The sequence below is a fragment of the Nerophis ophidion genome, unplaced genomic scaffold (assembly GCF_033978795.1).
Source record: "Nerophis ophidion isolate RoL-2023_Sa unplaced genomic scaffold, RoL_Noph_v1.0 HiC_scaffold_93, whole genome shotgun sequence".
NCBI classification, from domain to species: domain Eukaryota; kingdom Metazoa; phylum Chordata; class Actinopteri; order Syngnathiformes; family Syngnathidae; genus Nerophis; species Nerophis ophidion.
Genome location: NW_026907015.1, coordinates 287,185 through 312,864, shown reverse-complemented (window position 1 = coordinate 312,864; position 25,680 = coordinate 287,185). Strand labels below are relative to the sequence as shown.

General features: G+C 40.8%; 1 protein-coding gene across 3 annotated transcripts; it reads right to left on the bottom strand.

The window, feature by feature from the left end:
* Positions 1-1,362: 1,362 nt before the first annotated feature.
* LOC133547388 (oocyte zinc finger protein XlCOF8.4-like) lies at positions 1,363-11,037 on the bottom strand. Of its 3 annotated transcripts, none has more exons than XM_061893067.1 (3): positions 10,944-11,037; positions 10,566-10,678; positions 1,363-3,089 (listed from the first exon to the last, which is right to left on the bottom strand). In XM_061893067.1, exons 2-3 carry the CDS (start codon positions 10,662-10,664, stop codon positions 1,842-1,844), a joined length of 1,347 nt encoding a protein of 448 aa, XP_061749051.1. In that variant the 5' UTR covers positions 10,665-10,678; positions 10,944-11,037; the 3' UTR covers positions 1,363-1,841. The 3 variants fall into 3 exon arrangements, with proteins under 3 accessions (XP_061749051.1, XP_061749052.1, XP_061749050.1); XM_061893068.1 differs by having other exon boundaries at positions 10,566-10,675; positions 10,944-11,014; XM_061893066.1 differs by having other exon boundaries at positions 10,566-11,008.
* Positions 11,038-25,680: the final 14,643 nt, after the last annotated feature.

The window sequence follows — 25,680 nt, the reverse complement described above, 5'->3', positions numbered from 1 at the left end:
TTTTGATTTGACTCAAACTGTAATTCCTAGATGGATTTAAGAAAGTTATTTGCCCGCAGCAGGGAAGAAGCAGCGAGGAATGAGAGATGTAAGTGAAGTCCTAGCTAGCTAGGCAACATCATTGTCTTAAGTTGATGCTAAGTTAGCTAAGGTTATTCCTTGTATCAAGACAAACATATTCATTTGCTGTACGAGCTGTCGGGGGAATTTCCAATCAACATGAAACATAATGTTGGTTATTGTCTGCTGCTTCTGCATCAATGATGATTTGGAGTCAGCATGTGTGAGTTGAGTGCTTCTCAAATGGTTTATCTTCAGGAAGAAAAACATTTTTCCATATCATCAAGTCGTAAGCCAAATTTTTAAATCATTCAAGTTTATATCACAGAAAAATAGCACAATAGACTTGTCTTGTTAATCGGTGTGACTTTGACTAAAATAATCTTGTTTTGTCACCAGAAAAATGGCTACAGCTAAAGCATCTGCTTTTGTTTCCAGAAAAAATAGTAACATTTCTGTATTTTTTACCAGAAAGATGGCTGAAAATATCGGGTTTTGTTGCCCCATTTAGATTTAAAAAAATATATTTCCATGTCTGTCCTGAGTCCTCCTCCATTGGTTAGTCGGTTTGCCTTTTGCTAAAATACTCACTAATAGTCACTAGAAAAATGGCTAAAAATATCTGGTTTTGTTGCCACAATTTGATTTTTTTCTCCCTTAACTTTTTTTTTTTTCATGCACACATGTGACTGCGACTCACTGAAAATGACACACAATCCACTTTTATGTCACGACCCAGCAGTTGGGAACCACTGGTCAACTGTATAACAGTTACTGTAATACAAATATTTCAAAAAGATTCATTGCTCTTCTCCTTTGCTTTTACCAGTAGCAGTTTAGAAGTCTGGAGTAAAAAAGTGCACAAGTAGGTCAAATGCATGAGTTAATTTCAGGTGGTTCATCAAAGATCCATACAACATCATCTGATATGATTTCATAGTTTAAAGCACTATTTATGTATTTTTTATGATAAACAAGTCCTAAAAATGTTTTTGCTTGCGCGCTTTGCACGCTCATATGAATTATTATTATTATTATTATTATTTGTGCCCCAGTACAGTATTATTTCTAGTGTATCCTTCAGGTGCATTATGTTACCTTGTTTCTGGTAACTCTGTTCATTAATATTATCTAAGTATTTGCTTGATATTTAATGTATTTATGTTGGTTTTTGTACAATTGAATTTGTTCCTTTTTATATATATTTAAGTGATTTTATTGTTGCAATTTATTGTTTTTCTTGCATTACGAATTATTTTTGCACATTGCTGTTTCAGGTGTTTGTTATCAAAAATAATGAAGTGAATCAGAATCACCTTTATTGTCCTATTATGTTTAACACACATGGAATTTAACTTCAGTAGACTGCGCTCTCTTTATACAAAGTAAACATGAAATATGAACAATTAACTAAAACTATAAACTAGTAATTAAAGACTAATATGTACAAGACTGATGAGACAAGATGACACTTTTACTGTAAATACAAAGCTTTATCACTTGGACTGTTCAACCCCAGGCCACTCTTGTAGCTGAATGTTTTCTACATTTTAAAATTAGGAAGTATATATGGCACTCTGGACATCATTCCTTCATTCATTGGTATTATTTATGTTCTTAGCTGGGCCACCCCCATATCTTTATAAATGACATGTCATTTGTAAAGACATGCCAGGCTGACAATAGGATCATGTAAACACTGCCAGAGCCGCAATGACTTTATAGTAGGTGTGTGAATGATCAACAATCAATATTATTGGCAGAAATAGAGGGCCCCAAAATCAAATGTTGCTTAGGGCCCCATGGAGACTGGCTAGAAGCCTTGATCGGTCACAAAAGCTTCTGTTGCAGATTGAACAGGAATGTGATTTTTCACCAGTGTGTGTTGTCATGTGTCTTTTCAAACTCTGACTTCGTGTAAAACCTTTACGACAGATTGAACAGGAAAAAGGTTTTTCACCAGTGTGTGTTCTCATGTGTCTTTTCAAACTCTGACTTCGTGTAAAACCTTTACCACAGGTTGAACAGGAAACAGGTTTTTCACCAGTGTGTGTTCTCATGTGTACTTTCAAAGTGATTCTTTGTACAAAACTTTTACTACAGATTGAACAGACATAAGGTTTTTCTCCGGTATGTGTTCTCATGTGTACTTTCACATCTTGACTTTGTGTAAAACTTTTACCACAAATTGAACAAGAAAAAGGTTTTTCTCCAGTGTGTGTTCTATTGTGTGTTTTCAGATGACAATGGTATTTAAAAGTTTTGTGAGAGTGAGAAGATGTGAAGTGAGTGTTGTCAGTGTGACATGTCTTATCATCTTTAGAGTCTTCATCATCAGTGTCAGGAGAGTGTGACGTTGTGTCCTCACTATCTGATAGTGGAGCTAAGAGCTTGTCTGCTTGTGATCCTCCACAGTGGTCTCCATCAGCTTCTGTTGTCATGTGTTGTGTTGAGCTGCTGCTTGGAGGCTCCCCCCCTCCCCTCTCCTCACTTTCACCTTTCACCTCATCATCTTCACTCTTCACAGGGACACCAGTCACTGGGAACTCCTCCAACCATTTAGGCTGACTGATGCCCTCTTCCTCCTCTTCCTCTTTAATGTGCGGCGGCTCTTGGTCCTCTTCTTCCTCTTTAAAGTAGAGGGTCTGTGGGTCCACCTTTTCCTTTTTAATGTGAGGGGTCAGCAGGTTCTCTTGTTCCTTAAAGTAAGGGGTCAGTAGGTCCACCTTTTCCTTTTTAATGTGAGGGGTCAGCAGGTTCTCTTGTTCCTTAAAGTAAGGGGTCAGTAGGTCCTCCTCTTCCTTTTTGATGTGTAAGATCAGTGGGTCCTCCGCTTGCCCTTTAATGTGAAGGGTCAGTTTAACATTATGGATCTGTGGCGTCTCGCCTTCCTCTTTAATGTGGGGGGGGCTGTGGTTCCTCTCCTCCCTCTTTGATGTGTTGGGAATTTGGTACCTCTTCTTCCTCGTGTATGTGGGGGGACTGTGGTTCCTCCTCCTGCTCACGAGGACGATGTTCTTCATCGATGTCTGCGGGACAGGAGAAAACAAACATTCTTGATAAAAGTCCAGCTTTGCTCAGTCACATGAGACATTGTCCTGCACCAACATATGATCTCACAATCTCATCAGTTTCCCCTCACAGCAGTCAGGGTACTTCCAGCTGACACATGAAGAAGACCTTCAGGGGAATGCCTTCCCAGGCCAACATCCAATCCACCTTATTCATATAAAAACATCCTAAAAGTAAATCCTGCAATCCTTAATGGTAGACGCCATACATGAAAGTGTGCTGTTGTCCCTCTGAATAAGTCATACACACACAGGAAATAATGTACCACATGGCAGCCTCCACACAGTAGTACTAGTGATGAGCTCCCCCTGCTGGTGGACAATAATTTGTGATTTTCACATTCATCTTTAGAGACATGTCTGCTCTAAAAAAAGCATGAGCACAGTTAACATGTTGACCAAAAAGATGACATCTGTTTTGCTTTCATTTCAGATAGTGTCGCCACAGTTAAAATGGGATGAAGTAATCAGATTACTGACTACACCTTCAAAAGACAACTTGTTTATCTCATTATTAATAATAATAATGGATTAGATTAATTTAGTGCATTTCCAATACACTCAAATTGCGTTACAGTGAGAACTGAGAAGGCATCATTCGTACAGTCCACACATTCAATATGGTAAGCTACATTTAATTATGATAATAATAAGTAGATGAGAGTACCCCGCCTTCCGCTCGATTGTAGCTGAGATAGGCACCATCGTCCCCCGCGAGCCCAAAGGGAATAAGCGGTAGAAAATGGATGGATGGAAGTGGATGAGGCAATTGTTCAAGGAATTGCATGTGAATACCCAATGCTGAAATTGAACTGAAATGCTGACAGAATGTAGTATGAATGTAAGAATAGTTTGAATGTTGGAATGGTTTAAATGTTGAAGGGTTTGAATTTCTAGGAAAACTGGAATTTGGTTTGGAACTTGGGAAAGTGTGAGTTTGAAGGTCCAGGATGAGTGGAATGTGTTGATGTTGGAATGGTTTGAATAGGTTGAAAAATGTGGGGATGGTGCCACTTGGACACATGTCACTCAGGTGGGTGTACGCATGTGTGGAAGGTACGTAGACACAGAAAACTCCCCCACATGCATGTTTGTGTGATTGACAGAAATATTTCAAGTCAATGTCCAGAGGTATTAAAACAGTCAATCAATCACACAAACGGTCAATGAACTTTGCAGTCATGGATACACTGTGTGTTTATTTTCTCCGGCTGCGGCTCTCAAACTGCATACAAAAGGTCTTCTTTTGTTCATTTGGTCCGAAAGCGTAAAAAAGCGCTGCCTCAATACGGCAAAAATAAAGCGGGTCTGGGGGCCCAAACGTTGCCATTCTTTTGTGAGTGTAGTCCTTATGTGACATCATCACGTCACCTTCATGAGGAAGCTGAGCTTGTTTCATACACGACTCCCCTCAGCCGTCTCCACTCCAACACACATGAGCAGCTAACTTGGCTAACATTAGCAGGTCTGGTGATGCACCACACGTGACCTACGGTGGCCTAGGACGGACAAACCAGACAATTCTCACAAGACCACAACTCTTCTTCTCTCACCTTCCCAAAGTAATAATCCAGTCAATAATCACTGGACTCAACAAAAAAGCAAGGCATATTATTTCAACAATGACTTACGGAGTCACAGAATTGGCTAATATAACAAAATCTGCTGTTCACTGCACAATATCAGGGAAATTGACATAAATGTAAGAGAAATGTTGTCATTGTGAGGAGAAGCAACATTTTTTAGGGAAAATAATGTGTTCTGGACCACTCATTCATCCTCTAAACACGCAACTGTCATGTCCTTGAGGCGGTCATTCCAAATAGCGACTAAACTACGAAGCTAAAGCTAGCAAGGAAAACCCATTATCCACAACACATCTCATCTGCTTGTGTTGTTGTGAACGACATCATCAATGTAGGAATAATGTAGAAACAGGACAGCAGTCGCACATTAAGCTGAGAACAGCGGCACACTTCCTCCTTCACAATAATAGGTCTGACTGCGCTAAATAAATAATGGCTTCAAAAAAAGCACCTTACACAAGCATAATGAACTTATTGATGCATTTACACAATTAAATGGCGCATGTGCACTAGCGTGGTTTGGCTGGATAATAATAATAATGATATTAATGCATTGTTGTCAACACAGACAGGTGCATGTGCACTAGCGTGGTTTGGCTGGATAATAATAATAATGATATTAATGCATTGTTGGCAACACAGACAGGCACATGTGCACTAGCGTGGTTTGGCTGGATAATAATAATAATGATATTAATGCATTGTTGGCAACACAGACAGGTGCATGTGCACTAGCGTGGTTTGGCTGGATAATAATAATAATGATATTAATGCATTGTTGGCAACACAGACAGGTGCATGTGCACTAGCGTGGTTTGGCTGGATAATAATAATAATGATATTAATGCATTGTTGGCAACACAGACAGGTGCATGTGCACTAGCGTGGTTTGGCTGGATAATAATAATAATGATATTAATGCATTGTTGGCAACACAGACAGGTGCATGTGCACTAGCGTGGTTTGGCTGGATAATAATAATAATGATATTAATGCATTGTTGGCAACACAGACAGGTGCATGTGCACTAGCGTGGTTTGGCTGGATAATAATAATAATGATATTAATGTATTGTTGGCAACACAGACAGGTGCATGTGCACTAGCGTGGTTTGGCTGGATAATAATAATAATGATATTAATGCATTGTTGGCAACACAGACAGGTGCATGTGCACTAGCGTGGTTTGGCTGGATAATAATAATAATGATATTAATGCATTGTTGGCAACACAGACAGGTGCATGTGCACTAGCGTGGTTTGGCTGGATAATAATAATAATGATATTAATGCATTGTTGGCAACACAGACAGGTGCATGTGCACTAGCGTGGTTTGGCTGGATAATAATAATAATGATATTAATGCATTGTTGGCAACACAGACAGGTGCATGTGCACTAGCGTGGTTTGGCTGGATAATCATGGCGGACCAACGACACAGACTTTGCTGCGGAGATTTCCCCTCGGAGTAAACGGAGCCCAGCGCTTGGTTTAACTTCATTTTCCCTCACTTCCCGCCGTGCATTTAAAGAGACACTGCTGTGTTTGGATGGAGACAGGTGTGGACAATACTGGAGACACTTGTCCCCACACTAAAAGTATACAGCGAAGGAGAAAACTATTTGATGTTTTGCAGCAGGTGATGTGTTGTGAAAGTTGTTACAACTTTTTTAGAAAGTCTTTACTTTGTTTACTGGCATGTTCACTCCTTTATGTCATTGTATCAATGTTCAAATAACATCAATGCTAGCTCAAATGTTTTGTCATCTCATTGAATTGAACTCAGAGGGTGAAGATTGTTTATTTGATGTGTGAGGTATCACTTTTTTTTGTTGTTGTTGGCCAAACTGTTGTACTGAAACACTTGGGAGGTGTTGGAGAAGAACAAAGCTTGTTTATTAGACTTCATCTTCATTAACCAAACTGCTTTGTGTTTTATTTTGATATCAAAATGTAAATACCAGGTTTTGTTTACATTACTTGTGTTTTTTTCATGTCACTTCAAAAATCATTCATGTGACATCATTTTGTTAATGTGTTATTGCATATAGTTCATTTCTATACGACATACTTCTGCTCAAACTCAATGAATCCGTCCCAATACATCATTTATATGATGTACATAACTTTAAAAAACAGAGAAAGTCTCTCCATCAAAATGTAAAGATAGAGATAAAGGCATCATGAAATGACAAAAAGCTGGCAAGTTCATGTTATTAAAGAATAAAAAAACTAATATTTGTGGATAAATATATTGATAACGTTTATCTATAGTCATTTTATTAGACATTAAAAATGACAAGATGGTATTAAGTTTACACTCCAACAATGCTTTAACTAACAGTTTCAATACTGATAACAATAATCTTAATTATTACTTTGGCCATAGTTGGCAGCCCTGGATCTCATACATGAACACTAATATATATACACAATGTTGATAAAAGTATTTGGCCACCTGCCTCTACTCACATATGAACTTGAAGTGGCATCCCATAGAATTGTCCAAAATGTTTTGGTATCCTGGGGCATTCAAAGTTCCTTTCACTGGAACTAAGGGGCCCAACCCAACTCCTGAAAAACAATCTCACACCATAATTCCTCCTCCACCAAATTTAACACTCGGCACAATGCAGTCCGAAATGTAGCATTGTCCTGGCAACCTCCAAAGCCAGACTGGTCCATCAGATTACCAGATGGAAAAGAGTGATTCATTAGTCCAGAGAAGGCATCTTTACTGCTCTAGCGTCCAGTGGCGACGTGCTTTACACCACTGTATCTGACACTTTGCATTGGACTAGGTGACGTATGGCTTAGATGTAGCTGCTCGGCCATGGAAAGCCATTCCATGAAGCTCTCTGCGTACTGTACCTGGTCTAATTGAAAGGTTACATTAAGTTTGGAGCTCTGTAGCAACTGACTGTGCAGAAAGTATTTGCATTACGCGCTTCAGCATCCACTGACCCCTCTCTCTCAGTTTATGTGGCCTACCACTTGGTGGCTGAGTTGCTGTTGTTCCCAAAATCTTCACTTTTCTTATAATAAAGTTGACTTTGGAAAATTTAGGGGCAAGGAAATTTCACGACAGGATTTGTTGCACGGGTGGCATCCTATGACAGTTCCACGCTGGAAATCACAGAGTGGCTATTCTTTCACAAATGTTTGTAGAGTCAGTCACCAGGCCTAGTGATTAAGACACCTGATTGTCATAATTTGTATGGGTGGCCAAATACTTTTGGCAAATTATTAAATTATTATATATCCTGCCTTGAATATGTACATACTGTACATATACATTCACTGTAAAAACATACATATACTGTACATATACAATTACTGTACAAACATTCATATACACAAGTACGTGTACATATACATACATACATACATTCAGGCACATAATCACGTTTCAAACATAACATTGTTGCCCTAGGGCAGGGGTCGGGAACCTTTTTGGCTGAGAGAGCCATGAAAGCCAGATATTTCAAAATGTATTTCCGTGAGAGCCATATAATATTCTTTTTAATACTGAATACAATTACATGCATGCATTTTTAAGTAAGACCAACATTTTTAGAGTATAATAAGTCTCTTATTAATAACATTTTTATTTAAGTCTCTTAATATTTTTAATAACATTTTTATTCTAAAGCTAACCAATAATAGACATAATACTTCTTACCATTAATGCAACTTCTTGAACAGGTGCGATAGAAAATGGATGGTTGGATTAAAATGCATGAGAATGTTTTATAATTTGAACGTTATTTTTAACACTGTGATTACCAGCGTAATCATTCATTACTTATCGTGTTAAGCAACATCAGCTAAGACTTATCTGAGAGCCAGATGCAGTCATCAAAAGAGCCACATCTGGCTCTAGAGCCATAGGTTCTCTACCCCTGCCCTAGGGGAAACTGGGTAACATGGCACACTGACAAAGCTTAACCCATTGTTACTATAACAATCTACAAAATTAATATAGGTTGCCTCTCTCTCTTCCCCCCCATCTTTTGGTATTCCTTTTTTTTTTACCTTTCTAGTTATCATTATGTATACGTATTGTTGCATTTGAACAACTGTATTGTTGATAATAGAGGTAAACTATTGGTATTGTTCATGATCAATAGCACTTTTTCTATTGGTATTTGTATTGCTCCAGTTTTAGTGTAAAAATGCTCATTGTCATTTCTATAGTATTATTTATTTCACTAACTGCTTCTTTACTATCACTTTTACCATCATATTTGTACATATCTTATTGTTCTATTGTTGTTGTTTTTGTTGTGTTTGCTGTTGTTGTTTTTGTCTCTCTGTCTAATCCCCCTCTTGTCCCCAGAATTTCCCCCTTCTGTCTTCCTTTTTTTCTCTTTCTATCCCCTCCTGTTCCGGCCCGGCTGCACCAAATGATAATATAAATACATTTAATAAAGTCAAATTCAAATAAGGGAACAAGAGAAGTATCCTACACTTCTCTTTTTTAAAGTAAATGTGAACAGCCGATATGGGCATCTACATCAACTATATGATTTGCCTGAGAAGCTGGACAGAACAAAAAATAATTAAAAAATCCTGCATTGAAAGAATATAACGTTTGCCTTGGTGCCCTAAAATATGAGCCCTCCTTTAAGACAACACTTGTCTTGACCTTAAAAAGTAAAAATTCGAGGACTCTCTATGATGTGCCTTTTTCCCATCCATCCATTTTCTACCGCTTGTCCTTTTTGGGATCATAGGGGGGCAGCAGGCGGGGTTCACCCTGGAAAATTCCATAAAACCTTTACACTATTTATTTAAATAAGACTAGACTTCCTTTTTAATGTCATTCAAATTTGAACTTTACAGCACAGAAAGGAACTAAATTTTGTTGGATAAGCTCATGGTAGTGCAGGATAAAAAAAGCAATAAGGTGCATATATATAATAAATAAGTAGATTACTGTACAGATAAATATATTGCACTTTTTTTATTCACATGCGCCCACGTTTATGGATGTATGTTGTATTGTCTTTTTTATTCCAGCGAGTTAATCCATTTTGGGGGGAGTTGAGGGTATAATTTAGTTATGATTGTATCTAAATATCCTAATGAAAAATGTTTCCTCCACTTTTTGGATATTACAAGGCATATTTCCAGAGAATATGCATTATTACAGCATGTTTTAAAGAGATAGCATTTAAAAAATGACTTCTGCGTATATTATATTGATCAACTAGTGAGTGGAATAGAAGCACTCTCATTGACTCCACTGTTAGAATTAGGATAGTTAAGATTTTGCTAACGTTTGTTTAGGACTTAACATGCACAAAATATAAAAACACTATGGTCTTACATATGGATTGTGAATGATTAGCAAAATGAAAAAAAAATCAGATCCCTTTTAATATTTTTTCTACATCCTGTGAACGGGCTGATGCTATGGTGAAAGTGAGAAAATAAATACATGTCAAGAAAAAGCAAGTATCAGCAAAAATGGCTGGAAAACTTTTAAAAACTTGGTTAGAGATGGTTGGTCATAAACCCAGAGAGGCATGTGTATGTTGTAAAATGATGTTAGAATTAGCTTTATTATTATTTGTGTTAAGGGGGCCCGTCATGGCCCAACTCATGCTTGTTCCACCACTGACTTTTTTATTGTAGAAATAGACTGGGATGTGTAACTCCTCTTTAGTAGTTACATTCGAAAAGAACACCGAGAACCACGTGGTTGCAAGACCACGTTCCAAGTAGCAGACGGAATGCATCATCCTCACAAGACAACACAACTTCTTATACACAATATATTAAGCATTGTGTTATTAATCAAATATAAAGTTGGTAAAGATGTGAGAGTAAGAAGTAAACAAACCTGTTCTGTGTAACACAACTTGATGTTTCTTGAAAACAGCGTCCAGTAGTTGATGTTGTCGCTCCTTCTCCTCTTTTGTTGGACAAAGTTCCTCCTCATACTTTGCTATCCTTCTGTGGCACATTTTCACACAATCACAACACTTTACTCTCACACTTGATCTCTACTTAGCGATGTGTTGATAACTTCTGTGTCTTCTGTTAGCAGCTAACAAGCTAAGCTAACTAGCGAGCTAAGCTAACTATCAAGCAAAGATAGCACGAGAAGCGGCACAGTGCTTCTAGCGCATCCAGACCACTTTATCCTTAAATAAAGAATCACATATGTATTTCATACGCCGTAAATATTATAAACTGGATAACAAATAATAAGACTGACTTATTAGCGTCCTGCACACTCCTTCCTCCTGTTCTGCTGCTTTCCGTTTTCCCCGGAAGCTGGGAATGACGTCACAGCTGAGCGGACGAAGAGGTAGCTCTATATAAGATATTGCTTGCTGTCACTGTTACCATGCTTTTATAACCTGTAATATTTATTTGAATAACAATATGATATAAACGAGTGTCTTGTTTTTCAAAAATAAATTGAAAGTATATCAAACAAAGCTTTAATTTTGGGGTTCAGTGGCGCCCCCGTGCGACATTCATTGCAATGACAAGAGTGAAAGTGCTAGAAATTGTAGCGATATTACTGCCTGATTTATTTAAATTTACCCTTCCACGTGTTTTTATTGTTGTTCTGTTTTACTCTTAATCTATTTTGTACAAAACATTAAAAAAAACCATTCAAATATCACAGAATGTGATGTCACGAGGTCCGTCATAAAACAAATCGTGTCATGAATTAATTTCAGTTTTTGTAAAGTGTGAGACATTTGCTGTCATAAACAAAAGTCTCTCTATTTACTGAAATAATTTAAGTGGTTTTAAATGAGTACGTTCATGTACAAGTTTATTTATTTGTGTATTTTTTTATTCAATGTTATTGTTATAGTCTCTCATATTTACTTTTACTTTCTTTAACAGGTTTTGTTAGTAGAAGGATTGGATTTAAAGTAATGTTTATTATATTGCTGAGTAAAATATTGAAACATTTTTTTGTCATATTGCATCTAAAGTACCTTAAAATTGTTTATGTATGTTTAATTGTTCAATAAAAAAAATAAAATAAATACAAGTAGAACTCGTTAGCAAATAAACTCTTATAATAACATAAGTAATGTTGAAGTCTTATTACATGACATATCAATATGTATATTAAATATAATTTCAATAGTTGGCAAGTAAACAAAATGCATTTTCCATACCTAATTGTATTATATCAATTATAACTCAACCCCACACATTACAACATGTATTCACACTTTGTTGTGAAAATATTTTACACAAACTTACATTCAATTATAGTCATGATTATAATATAATAGGCTATATAACAATGTGTGTTCTGGATCTAAATTAATTCATCGAAAATAAATTGATAAACAATTAATCTTTTTAGTGAGGTGGCATCTTTTTCACCTGGAAACTTATCTACTTAAGTGTGCAAATAAAGTCTTACGTATTACATGTATTACATTTTAATAGAACCTTATTGAGCATATTAACAAGATTCTGTTAGAAAATGTGCCGAGTATGAAAAAGGTCATTTTGTATTTGCGTACAGGATGTAGAATGACGATGATCTTAACCCACCATAAAACAAATCAGGAAGATTGGAGAATGTGGAAGGAAGTTATGACTGTTAAAATGTTCCACCACAAGGGGGCGATGTTGGTGTCGATATCAATGACTAGTCATGATCAGACCCCGACCTAAAGGCCTCATATCAGTTTGCAAGGAGATCCCATCATCTAAAGAGAAGTAAAGACAACTTGATGGTTGATGGCGAGGGGCAGTTTTGGTCGCCAGGCTCCGCCCACCACCAATGGGTACCAACAGGTACTGACCCATTCTGCACGACAGGGTGTCATCATCATCATTTGTACCAACTCTGAGTACAATCTCAGTTTGTGGAGCCAAGTTATAAATGTGTAAAGTTGTGTGGCGAGCCATCAGGTCAAAGTTTGGTCAAAGTCCCGAGGAGGAGTTTGTTCAAGTACCACCCCTTTTTGCCTTCAACATGGCTGATGGAAACCAAAATAGCTGACTTTCTTTTGGCTCTCAAATATGGCTTCTTGAGACTTTTACGTTCCTCCTGTCACGATAGACGCCGCTGATGATTTTCCCGGCGATACGTGAATCTGGGGCGAGGGGCACAATCATTCACATTTTCAAGAGTTAATATTTGATGTTTGGCTTCGGGGCTCCTAAACTAAATCATTTTTTGCTTGCAAGATTTGGAGAGTTTTGGTGCCGAGTAAGGCCCTGAAAAATGTGATCCAAGAGGATCATTTTCATTCAAGGCCGAATAAAGATTGAAGTGAAAGAGTTGATTTCCAGTCCTGCAGGTTCTCAGCAGCACACTTTGTTTGTCCAACTGCTTCTTAGAAGAGAACCTTTCCTCACACACACTGCACATTCTATCACATTCTAGAACTATCCTTTAGCCACGCCCCCTGGGCTAATATACTTCCAGTGTTGTGACCTCTGTTTACAATTTGTCAGCTCCAAAATATACCTTCTCACTGGCTACTCGGCCTGTCAATCTTTGGCCTCCACACCATTCCAGTCAGAAGCCATTCTCCATTCAAAAGCAATACTTGGCTGCCACTTCTCTCATCAACTACATCCCTCCAGAAAATACACTGATAATACTTGATCTGAAGCAATCAAATATAGAATGAATCTACTCAGGTCCAAGGGCGTAGAATTGGGGAGGGATGCTAGGGACACGTCCCTACAAATATCCAGCCGCTACTGTGTAGTCACTATCAATACAAGCGCTGCCCTTAATGTTTAGTCAATGATTATGGCACAGAAAGGGTTAAATGTCGGTCTCTGCTAGAAGTCCCGCCTTAACCTAAATATCGCTCCCTGATTGGTTGCCACGTTCAGGCTAACTTACGTGTGATTGGCTGTCCCTGCTGTCACTCCTTCTGCTTGTAAAAGCTAGCCTACATGCTAGTTTTTATGTATTTATTTATTTATTTTTTTTTAATAAGGGTTTATTTATAAATTTCAACAATTACAAACAGTAAGACAAACAACAATATACAACATTATAAAACATTATGAAAACAGTACAAAACAGCGCCAGGGGGTTGTAAGTTCAAAATAATAAAAAAAGAATACAAACATATATATATATAAATAATAAACAAAATGCAAAGCCATAGGCTTATTCAGATTCATCAAACAACTTAAATTTGGAACACAGCATCATCGTTTTCACAGCTTTTTTGTTGTTAGAGGTAGAGAGTGTTTTAATGTAAAGTTCCAGATTTTTTTTAAAGGCACAAAAGATAGGTCGGGTATTAAGAAACTTACATTTATGAATATAAAACTTAGTTAATAAAATAATGAGGTTGCAAAGGTAGAATTCCTTTTCAAATTTTTGTTCATAAAGTGTAAAACCAAAAATCACATCTTTAAAGTAAACCACAAATTTGTCATAAATATTGTCCAGGATGAAGCGACAGATGCCTGCCATAGTGATGGAGTGTTTTCACAAGTATAAAACAAGTGGTTAACAGTCTCTGGGTGCATGTTACATAACATCAATGTCCTTCTTCTATTTAACCATCACAGTCTTTACAGGGTAATAACCAGGAATGATTTTAAATGATATCTCTTTGACTTTGTTGGGAAGTAAATACCTGTTAGGAAGGGACCACGTTTTGACCCAACAGATGTCATTTACAACATTATTCCAGAGGGAAATTACATAGGAGACAGACACACAATCATTTTGGAATAAGCTGAGGATTTTTCTTTTTTTTTTATCAAAGCAAAGTTTCCCCACAGGAGTGTCAAGTGGATCATTCACAATTTTTACAGCAGAAAGAGGAGGTGTGTAAGCCCTGTACAACATAATAACAGGTGTTGGAATGTACAACATAATAACACGTGTTGGAATGTACAACATAACACGTGTTGGAATGTACAACATAACACGTGTTGGAATGTACAACATAACACGTGTTGGAATGTACAACATAACACGTGTTGGAATGTACAACATAACACGTGTTGGAATGTACAACATAACACGTGTTGGAATGTACAACATAACACGTGTTGGAATGTACAACATAACACGTGTTGGAATGTACAACATAACACGTGTTGGAATGTACAACATAACACGTGTTGGAATGTACAACATAACACCAGGTGTTGGAATGTACAACATAACACCAGGTGTTGGAATGTACAACATAATAACAGGTGTTGGAATGTACAACATAATAACAGGTGTTGGAATGTACAACATAATAACAGGTGTTGGAATGTACAACATAATAACAGGTGTTGGAATGTACAACATAATAACAGGTGTTGGAATGTACAACATAATAACAGGTGTTGGAATGTACAACATAATAACAGGTGTTGGAATGTACAACATAATAACAGGTGTTGGAATGTACAACATAATAACACCTGGTGGAATGTACAACATAATAACACCTGTTGGAATGTACAACATAATAACAGGTGTTGGAATGTACAACATAATAACACCTGGTGGAATGTACAACATAATAACACCTGTTGGAATGTACAACATAATAACAGGTGTTGGAATGTACAACATAATAACAGGTGTTGGAATGTACAACATAATAACAGGTGTTGGAATGTACAACATAATAACACCTGTTGGAATGGCATCAAATACAATAGCAAATTGTTTGGGAGTCACAGGTATCTTAAATTGGTTGAGAAATTCTTGGTAATTAAAAAGTTGACCTTCCTTATTGAAAAGCTGACTCACAAAAATAATGTTATTGTTAAACCAATTGTTGAGGAAAAGAGATTTCCTTTTGTAACATATGTCTTTATTGTTCCAGATGAAATATTTGGTAGGTGAAAAATGATTGTGCTTGTATAAAAGAGAGCATGCTAGAAGTGTGAAGACTCTTCTTCGGCATTGTAATGCCGGTGTGGTTTTCCCGTGGATGCGTCGAAGCAGAACACAGCATAGGTAAGATAAAGGGTATTTATTTAATAACAAAAGTCTATGAACAAAAATACTGGTGTAAAGAGAAAAAGTAAACAAAAGACGCTAGCGTGAAAGCTAGGATAAAACAAGGAAAACTAGAACTTGGTACGAGGACACAAAAGAGTAAACAAAACATTTAGCATGAAAGCTAGACAATAAAGTGGCTTGGCGTGAGAGCTAGCGAGAAAATACATAGGAATGATGAGAGTCGTCACTGATGCGCGTGGGCAAATTAGGATCCGAGAATGAGTGATCAGAAAAGGTGAGCTTAAATAGGAGGGTGATAATTATTAGCAGGTGTGCGGGGCGAGACTAACAGGTGGACTGATGTGTAACCATAGTGATGGACAAAAACAGGAAATAAACGGGTCAGACTGAGAATGAAAAAACAAACACGTGAAGATCTGAGCAGCAGATCGCAACAGTATTCCCCCCCAACAAAAGACAGATACCAGATGTCTTAAAAAACAAACAAAACTTGAACCCCCTCCCCAAAACCAGAAAGTTCACAAACGAAGGGAGGGCGGAGGGAGGCCACGGTGGAGGGTCGCCAGATCGCATGTCCCCGAATCCACCGAGGACACATCATGTGGCGGCGGCGGGTGGAACGCTGCTGCCGAAAAAGTTTTGGCGGGCGACCTCGAAAAGGCCACATTAGTGGCCGCCTCGCAGGATGAGGTGCCCGGCGAGGCGGACGACCCGGGCACGGCCACATCCGTGGCCGACATGGAGGAGGGAGTATCTGGCGAGGAGGATGACCTCGCAGAGGCCACGCCCGTGGTCGACGTGGTGGACGACGCCTCAGCACCGAAATCCCAGCAGGCTTGGAAGCAGCAGACGAGGGTGCGGGGACTGCAGCCAAAGCAGGCCCGAGTGCAGCTGGCGAGGATGATGCGGGTGCTGCAGCCGAAGAAGGCGTCGGAGGCGGCCTGGGAGCCGCAGGAGTCGTCGGAGGCGGCCTGGGAGCCGCAGGAGTCGTCGGAGGCGGCCTGGGAGCCGCAGGAGTCGTCGGAGGCGGCCTGGGAGCCGCAGGAGTCGTCGGAGGCGGCCTGGGAGCCGCAGGAGTCGTCGGAGGCGGCCTGGGAGCCGCAGGAGTCGTCGGAGGCGGCCTGGGAGCCGCAGGAGTCGTCGGTGGTGCTGGTGTGGGCTCCAGCCCCGTCGTCGACGCTGGTGTGGGCTCCAGCCCCGTCGTCGACGCTGGTGTGGGCTCCAGCCCCGTCGTCGACGCTGGTGTGGGCTCCAGCCCCGTCGTCGACGCTGGTGTGGGCTCCAGCCCCGTCGTCGACGCTGGTGTGGGCTCCAGCCCCGTCGTCGACGCTGGTGTGGGCTCCAGCTCTGGAGCTGTTGCTGGAGTCGGCTCCAGCTTTGGAGCTGTTGCTGGAGTCGGCTCCAGCTTTGGAGCTGTTGCTGGAGTCGGCTCCAGCTTTGGAGCTGTTGCTGGAGTGAGATCCAGGTTAAAGTCTGTAATTGGTATGAGAACCAGTTCTGGGTCGGAGGCTGGTGTGAGAACCAGGCTAACATCAGTTTCTGGTGCGAGAACCAGACTAGAGTTCAAAACTGGTGTGAGAACCAGGCCCGAAAAAGCTGCTGGTGTGTGAACCAGGCGAGAGTCGAATTCTGGCGTGAAAACCAGGTTAGTGTCATGTGCTGGTGTGAGAACCAGACTGGGAGCAGGTGTCGGCTTCAGACTGGGAGCAGGTGTCGGCTTCAGACTGGGAGCAGGTGTCGGCTTCAGACTGGGAGCAGGTGTCGGCTTCAGCCGAGGAGCAGGTGTCGGCTTCAGCCGAGGAGCAGGAGTCGGCTTCAGCCGAGGAGCAGGAGTCGGCTTCAGCCGAGGAGCAGGAGTCGGCTTCAGCCGAGGAGCAGGAGTCGGCTTCAGCCGAGGAGCAGGCACAGGGGTCTGCCGAGGAGAACTAGGGGACTGGCTGTGAGCAGGACTAGGACTATGATGAGTGATAAGACAAACACTAGGACTCGGGCAAGGACTTGAGAGAGGACCAGGACTTACAATCACACTAGTGCTTTGAGAAGGGCTTGGGCAACGACCAGGACTTACAGTCATACCAGGGCTTGGGCAAGAACTAGGACAAACGGTCAAACTAGGGCTTGGGCAAGGACTGGGACTAACAATCAAACTGGTGCTCGGGCAAGGACTAGGACAAAGACTAGGACTTACAGTAACACTGGGGCTCGGACAAGAACTTGGGTAAGGACTAGGGTTCGGACTAAGACCACGAGGGGAATCAGTACTAATATTACAAAGGCAAGAAACAAGACTCGGGACCGGACTCGAAACAGGACTCGGACTACGGATCAGTCTACGAGTGGAACTAGGACGACTACGAGAAAGACTAGGACTACAACTAGAATCAGAACGGAAACTCGGACCAGGACTTGGACTACGACTCAGTCTACAAGTCGGTCTACGAGTAGGACTAGAGCATGGGCTACGAAGAAGGCTGGGACTCGAACTCTGAGAGAGACTGTGACTAAAACTAGAACTAGGGCACAGACGGAACACAGGTGGAGGAGGTCTAAGAGGGCGTGACTTGACCGGGGAGAACACAGGTGGAGGAGGTCTACTAGGAGGAGCTAAGCGTTTAGCGGGCCGAAAAACAGGTAAAGGTGGCCTACATGGAGGTTTTTGTTTAGCAGTTTTAAGAACAGGTAGCGTCTGCCCTACCTCCGCAACACAGCTATAGGCGATAGCCCCCCCCTCCAGACGGGAATCCCAGACCCGTTCCCTGTGGTCAGGGACTGACCATAAGGGAGGGTGGTGGGAGGTTTGGAGGCGGGCAGACCCCTCCCCTCTATATTGTCCAGAGTGTCCCTTTGAAAAGGGAGAAAAAACCTTGGACTTGGGCAGAGAATGAGGTTTAAACGGTGGGTTAGAAGAAAAACTAGGTGACTGAGGTTGACTAGAATAATAAGAAAAAATATCCTGATACTTTTGTATATTATTATAAATGTTATTGTCATTTGAAAATGGCTGAAAAAACGAATCTTCCCCCAAAAATTCCTTGTTGATGACGTCATCATCGGAGGACGGGCTCGCGTTACCGGGGGGCGTTGACGAAATGACGTCATCTGCGCGGGACACAAGTTGGGAATTTGCCCAGTCGGTAAAACTGTTAGCAAAGTGTGTTATTGGGTCCCCAAACAATGGTGTAGGGGTTTTGTGTGCTGACTGTAGGTTGCTGTGTTCGTGAGGAGGGAGACATGGAGTGGGCAAGTCACTGTCGCCCGACGAAGCCATACTTCGCGGCTTCCGCCTACGCGGACGAGCGCGAGCGCTGCGGGAGGGAAACTCACCGCTCCCGGAAGCATCGATCGGAACCAGTTTTCCCTCCAGGTCCCACATCATGCTTTCGTCTGGATTGCATCGGAGAGTTTCAGCCTCCATCGCTCGGAATACCCTCCATGTGCCTTCGTCGAAGGTCTCCTCGTGGTTGCCAGACGCGGAAAAACTTTTTAATGCTCGGATCCTACTGTGAAGACTCTTCTTCGGCATTGTAATGCCGGTGTGGTTTTCCCGTGGATGCGTCGAAGCAGAACACAGCATAGGTAAGATAAAGGGTATTTATTTAATAACAAAAGTCTATGAACAAAAATACTGGTGTAAAGAGAAAAAGTAAACAAAAGACGCTAGCGTGAAAGCTAGGATAAAACAAGGAAAACTAGAACTTGGTACGAGGACACAAAAGAGTAAACAAAACATTTAGCATGAAAGCTAGACAATAAAGTGGCTTGGCGTGAGAGCTAGCGAGAAAATACATACGAATGATGAGAGTCGTCACTGATGCGCGTGGGCAAATTAGGATCCGAGAATGAGTAAACAGAAAAGGTGAGCTTAAATAGGAGGGTGATAATTATTAGCAGGTGTGCGGGGCGAGACTAACAGGTGGACTGATGTGTAACCATAGTGATGGACAAAAACAGGAAATAAACGGGTCAGACAGAGAATGAAAAAACAAACACGTGAAGATCTGAGCAGCAGATCGCAACAAGAAGGGCTTGTTTGTGGAAGTTTGAGAGTGCAACAGGAATCCTGTCAATGTTAGAATTACACAATAGCAAAAATGTTAGGCCTCCAAGGTTAGAGAATACATGATGAGAAATAAAGTTCCAAATTGAGGTAGGGTCTTTCAAGTAGTGTCTTATCCAATTAATTTTAAAGGTGTTGTTTAGTGTAGTGAAGTCAAGAAAGTTTAGACCACCCTGATTGTAATTGTTCATTAGAACTGATTTATTTATATAATGAATTTTGTTTTTCCAAATAAAGTCAATCAGTATTTTGTCAATAGTTTTACATATTTTTTGGTTAACATGTAAAGAAATAGCTGCATACGTAAGCCTGGAGATACCTTCTGCTTTGGAAAGTAAGGTTCTGCCTTTTAAGGATAAATCTCTCTGTAGCCATTGGTTAAATCTTTTCTTAGTTTTTTCTACAATTGGATTGAAGTTCAATGCCGATCTAGAGTTTTGATTTTTAGTGATATGTATTCCTAGGTAATTAATACTATCCTTAACTGGAATTTGAGGTACAGACATCATTTCACATCTCTTCACAGCCATTAGTTCACATTTAGACGGAGACCAGAAGCCAAGGAAAAAACATGAATGACATCCAAGGCTCGGGGAATTTGAAAAGAGTCTTTCAAAAAGAGTGTTGTGTCGTCAGCCAGTTGGCTGATAATTATTTCTCTGTCTAATACAGAAATCCCCTTTAAATGACTAGTTTTTATATGAACCGATAACAGTTGGGTGGCTAACAGAAATAAATATGGAGAAATAGGACAACCTTGCCGTATCCCACGTTTTAACTCCAATCTTGGAGATGTACCAGATTTGAGCTTTATAGAACTATTACCATTGCAGTACAAAGTCTTCATTCCATCCATCCATTTTCTACCGCTTATTCCCTTTCGGGGTCGCGGGGGGCGCTGGCGCCTATCTCAGTTTTGCGGAAAAAATTGCCAAAGCCAAATTTCTCAAGTGTCCTGAATATAAATTCATGTTCGATGGAGTCAAAAGCTTTGTAAAAGTCCAGGAAAAGAAGGAAGCCTTCATCATGAATGACCTCTGGGTAATCCAGAATGTCAAGTACAAGCCTGATATTATTAGATATGTGTCTTCCTCTCATAAAACCTGACTGTGTCTCATCAATTATGTCATCCAGAACCAATTTTAAACGTTTAGCAAAAATAATAGCTACAATTTTATAGTCATTGTTTAGAAGGCTAATTGGACGCCAATTATCAATGATAGAGAAGTTAAGTCCCTACCTTTAGTCAAAAGTGATTTATGACCCCCCATAAAACAATGATTTATGACCCTCAAGGTCAAAGGTCAATGATTTATGAGGGGTCAAGTTCAAAGGTTAATGATTTATGAGGGGGTCAAGGTTAAAGGTCAAGGTTAAAGGTCAGGTTCAAATGTCAGGTTCAAATATCAAGGTCAAGTGGGTGTGGCTTACCCGGAAGAGGGTGGAGTTAAGACCTGCGGTGGGAGTGGTTAAACCAGGAAGAGGGTGGAGTTTTAAACAGAAAGAGGGCAGAGTTAAGACCTGCGGTGGGAGTGGTTAAACCAGGAAGAGGGTGGAGTTAAGACCTGACAGGGAACAGAGGAGGGATCAGTTTTTTTTAAGAAAGCAATGTCATCTGAGCAGCATGTGACCATATATTTGATAGTTTAAATGTTTACGATCGTTTGAAACAACTTCCAGATTTCGATGTATTGATGGCTGGGAATGTTACGTGTGGAGATGTGGACACGCACGCACTTCACACACACACACACACATGCACACACACACACACACACACACACACACACACACACACACACACACACACACACACACACACACGAGGGGTACAAAAGGGCAGTGTAAGGCTTAGTCATTATTTGGAGCTTTATACGTTAGCGTAAAGACTTTGTTCGATTCGGTCATGATTAGTGAAACGCCTGTTTCGATTTATAAAAATAATAAAACTTACATTGACGCTCCGCAAAAAAGTCGAGTGTTTCTAAATCGTATTCAGATGCCGCCGACCGAATCTTTGCGTGAGAAATGGGATTTGGAAGGGGAGGGATCTTTTGGATTTGTATTCAGATACGAAATGGGGGATATCTGCTTATTTCAGCTAAAAGAAAGAAGAGACGGAAGCCCTTTCTCGATATTTTCATCGTTATCTATCGTGGATTGGGAAGTTTTTGGTGGACACGCACACACACGCACACACACGCACACACACACACACACACACGCACGCACGCACGCACGCACGCACGCACGCACGCACGCACGCACGCACGCACGCACGCACACACGCACACACGCACACACGCACACACGCACACACACACACACACACACACACACACACACACACACACACACACACACACACACACACACACACACATTCGTACGCACTGAAACAACTTCCGTACCTCACGAAAACATATTTAAACAGATGGAAAAAACTATCGCAGAACACAGTGTCACGTAGCAACTGGTCTTTACGGTCGTTTGAAACAACAGGTCAGTTTGGGGGACAAAAGGAGGGTTCAGTTTTTACTGACCTCCCATCTGACAGTTTAAATGTTTATGACCGTTTGAATCAACAGGTCAGTTTGGGGTACAAAGGAGGGTTCAGTTTTTATGGGAGCTTGAGAATTTCGTATGAATAGAAACTGGCCACCCATTTGACCGTTTAAATGTTTACGACCGTCTGAAACAACTTCCATACCTCACGAAAACATATTTAAACAGATGGAGAACTAGAGCAGAACACAGTGTAACCGCGATTTGCAAAATGAAAGGTAATTTCTTTTTTTTTTTTTTTCATTCCTTGTAACACGTCTGTTTAATGTTACTATAATAAGTATTTATTCGAACTAAAAACAGTCGAACATCGAGTTGAAATTCACCCACCACCAAGGGATCTCCTAACAGAGTCTCCAATCCTTTTGTGTAAGTACCGATTTTTTTTTTTTTTTACTGTATTCATTTCATTACCTCCGTTTTTACCACATTATTAGACAATGGTTTAACTCCGTTTAAGCATTTAAACGTTAAAAGCATTGCACGTGTACGACGATGTAATACCTTTTTTTTTTTTTAACAGCCGATGACGACGAAGTGAAAGACGAAGAACTTTGTTTGATCGATCTTACAAAGTTGGAAGATGATTATCGAGGTGTGTTTAAACCTTCGAATTATTTAATATTGTGTGTATTCATTATTTTGTTTTATAGAGGATTCGCCGGAAGAGACCAACGCGATCCCTTTAACCCAATCGCAGTCTGGTGAGTCAAATAATTCTCATTTTTACAAGAAAAAAAACATGCGGTATACGATACATATATACATATATTTACTTACAGATTTTCCGTTTACATCTCTTGCTCACTGGTCTCCCTTAACGCTGGAGGGTCCGTCAACGGCCATTCCAGGCAGAGAAGGCTTGATTGCGCCAAAGACTCCAGACATCGAATCCTTGCTCCGTGGGGAAATCATCGAAAACGACGGTGAATGTCCAACAGGCACCCGCTGTAAGTTTTTCTCGTTTTCTGTAAGCTTTTTAAGATTCTCAGGAGCTTTAAAGAGCTCCTCTCATTCCAATGTCTTTCGCTCAAATGAATTTCGCGCCTAAGGGGAATGGGCGGGGACTGATTCCGGAGGTGGGCGGTTGTTTCCGGCTATGCTTGCATGAGTGGAGATGACAGCGCCACATGTGGTTAAAGCCGGTATATATTAATTTTTTTTTTTTTTTTTTTTTTTTTTTTTTTCCACAGGCAACAAACGCAGGAGGAAGCGTAGATGCGCCCGCCAGCTCGACAAACATGATAGAAACAGAAGAAGGCTGAAACAGTACTATCGTATACTGGCTCGCACTCTCATGAAGATGGCAGACATGATTTGATACATACTGGTTTGTTATATCTGTTCCATTCGAATTATTTTTTCTTTTTTTTCTTTAGAGAAATATAATGGGTGTAGTTCCATCTGAATTAGATGTAGTTATTGAAGAAGATGAAGACGTTTGTAATCATCATTTAGATCCAAACAACCAGATAGAATGGGAACCAAACAATGATCCGTCTTTGCAAGATGATATTAATGTGTTAAATTCAAACACAAACACACAAGCCTCTACACAGCATCACGATGTGTTGGGAGGGGCGACACCCTCGGGGGAATGTTTGGATTTTTCGGAGGTGGTGGGGGTCATGCAGAACCAACCGTCAACGGCTGACCAATCAATTTCAAATGAGACCCAGAGGGGTGATGGGGTAAATGTCTTGAGGAGGGAAACATTCCGGTGTCTTTGTGGAATAACCCGGCTGAGAATTGACTTCTGAGTGTGGCTTCAGAATAGTTTAGTAGCGTTTCAATTATCGCCCTGTATGGGTGTGTGGCGCTGGATTGAGAAATCAGTCTTTCCCCGAGCATAATGTCGCATTGGCTGAAGATGGTGTTTAGAGGATAATTGATGAGACCCACATTGGCGTCGTTTGGGATATTTGATCCATCGGCGCGGGTAATTTTAACCCGCAGGTAAAGTAATGTGTCATTCAGATCCAAGTACTTTTCACCTTCTCCCGGGATGAAAAATTCAATAGGACCCCCGTCAGTGATGGCGGATAGCGGTAGGACTTCTGTGTAGGATTTATCATCGATAGACATCTGAGTCATAGGAGCTGAAAATAAATCCAGCTCGGCCATCGTGCATTCGGCCGAATTTTGATGTAAAAGAGCCATCTTTTTTCTTTTTTTTTTAAAATATATCGTGTGAGGGAACGACGGTCCTTCTCTTTGAAAACCTTTTACCGACTGATTTTCTTCTCCCCAGATGACGGCGTTTTTTACCACTCGTTGAGAGACGTCGTCCCGGGGGTCTCTTTCGGGGTTGTCTAGCCAGGACCATTATTCCTCCTGATCCGTCTTGTACCCCACTACCCATTTTTCCAACGGCATGACTGAATACGTCGGAAGCGATATTTTTTGCCGCTGTTTTAAGATGAGGTTTGACCAGGGCAAAACCTCTTTTCACCAGAGGTGATACAAAACGAAACAACCTGGAAAACACGGAGCCTATCCCACGCCCGTACATCACAGGTGAACCTGTGAAACCGGGGAGGGAACCCCCCACCTGGCTTTCGTAATAACCCACTAAACGTAGAGGGTCGTGCATGGGTTGACTCATTCTCATTGTTGTTGGTTTTACTTTCTAACGGGTCTAAAGTGGAGCTTCGCGATGGTCTTTCCAAAGGTGAAGTCGACGTGTTTGTTCTGATCAGATTTAATCTCCACCCTGATGTTTTCAATGTGATTTTTCGAGACGGGTAAATAGTAGGCGGGGTTAAAACACTTGGTGACAATCTCACCGTAAGCTCCCTCTACACTCACGATTCTCAAAAGAGGAGCATAAGCGTCGCCTACTATCTGAGGTCGCACCACGTCACTGTAACAGTAGAGATGGTAGAAACCGGCGTTTATATCCGCGGGATAGGGGGCCGACCCCCGGTCAAAGTTGATCCACTTTCCAGGTTTCACTCCCATGATGTAAGCCAGGGAAGGGGAAAAACGAAAATGAGTTTGACCCCCTGATTGATAGGAGATTCGCTTTTTAACATCGTCAAAGGCTATCCTCACATCGTTGTCAATTTTTTGTAAAGATTCATTCAGTTCATTTATGAATCGTGTAATGTTCTCATAACATCCCCCTCTCAATTCTTGACGGTAAACTATCCCCATTCCAGGATTGCTTTCAGGTCCCACCGGTGGAGGTCTCTTTAGCCATTCATAAAATGCTCCGTTAGAAACATTATACCATGAGCGAGGGTATGAAATCTCTGTTAAGGCCACCTCCCATGAGCCTGCTAAATCTATATGTTGACTTAAATCTATCTGGTAATGGGAACTTTTGTTTTCTTTAAATACGTTGAGGCTGGCGTTGGAGGGTAAGGTGAGGTAAAAACCCTCGTTGCAGGAATGATC

Coding starts and splice junctions, on each gene's coding strand:
- LOC133547388 (XM_061893067.1), bottom strand. CDS start 10,664: ATGAGGAGGAACTTTGTCCAACAAAAGAGGAGAAGGAGCGACAACATC. Junction 3,090..10,565: donor AGTTGTGTTACACAGAACAG/GTTTGTTTACTT, acceptor CCTGTCCCGCAG/ACATCGATGAAGAACATCGT.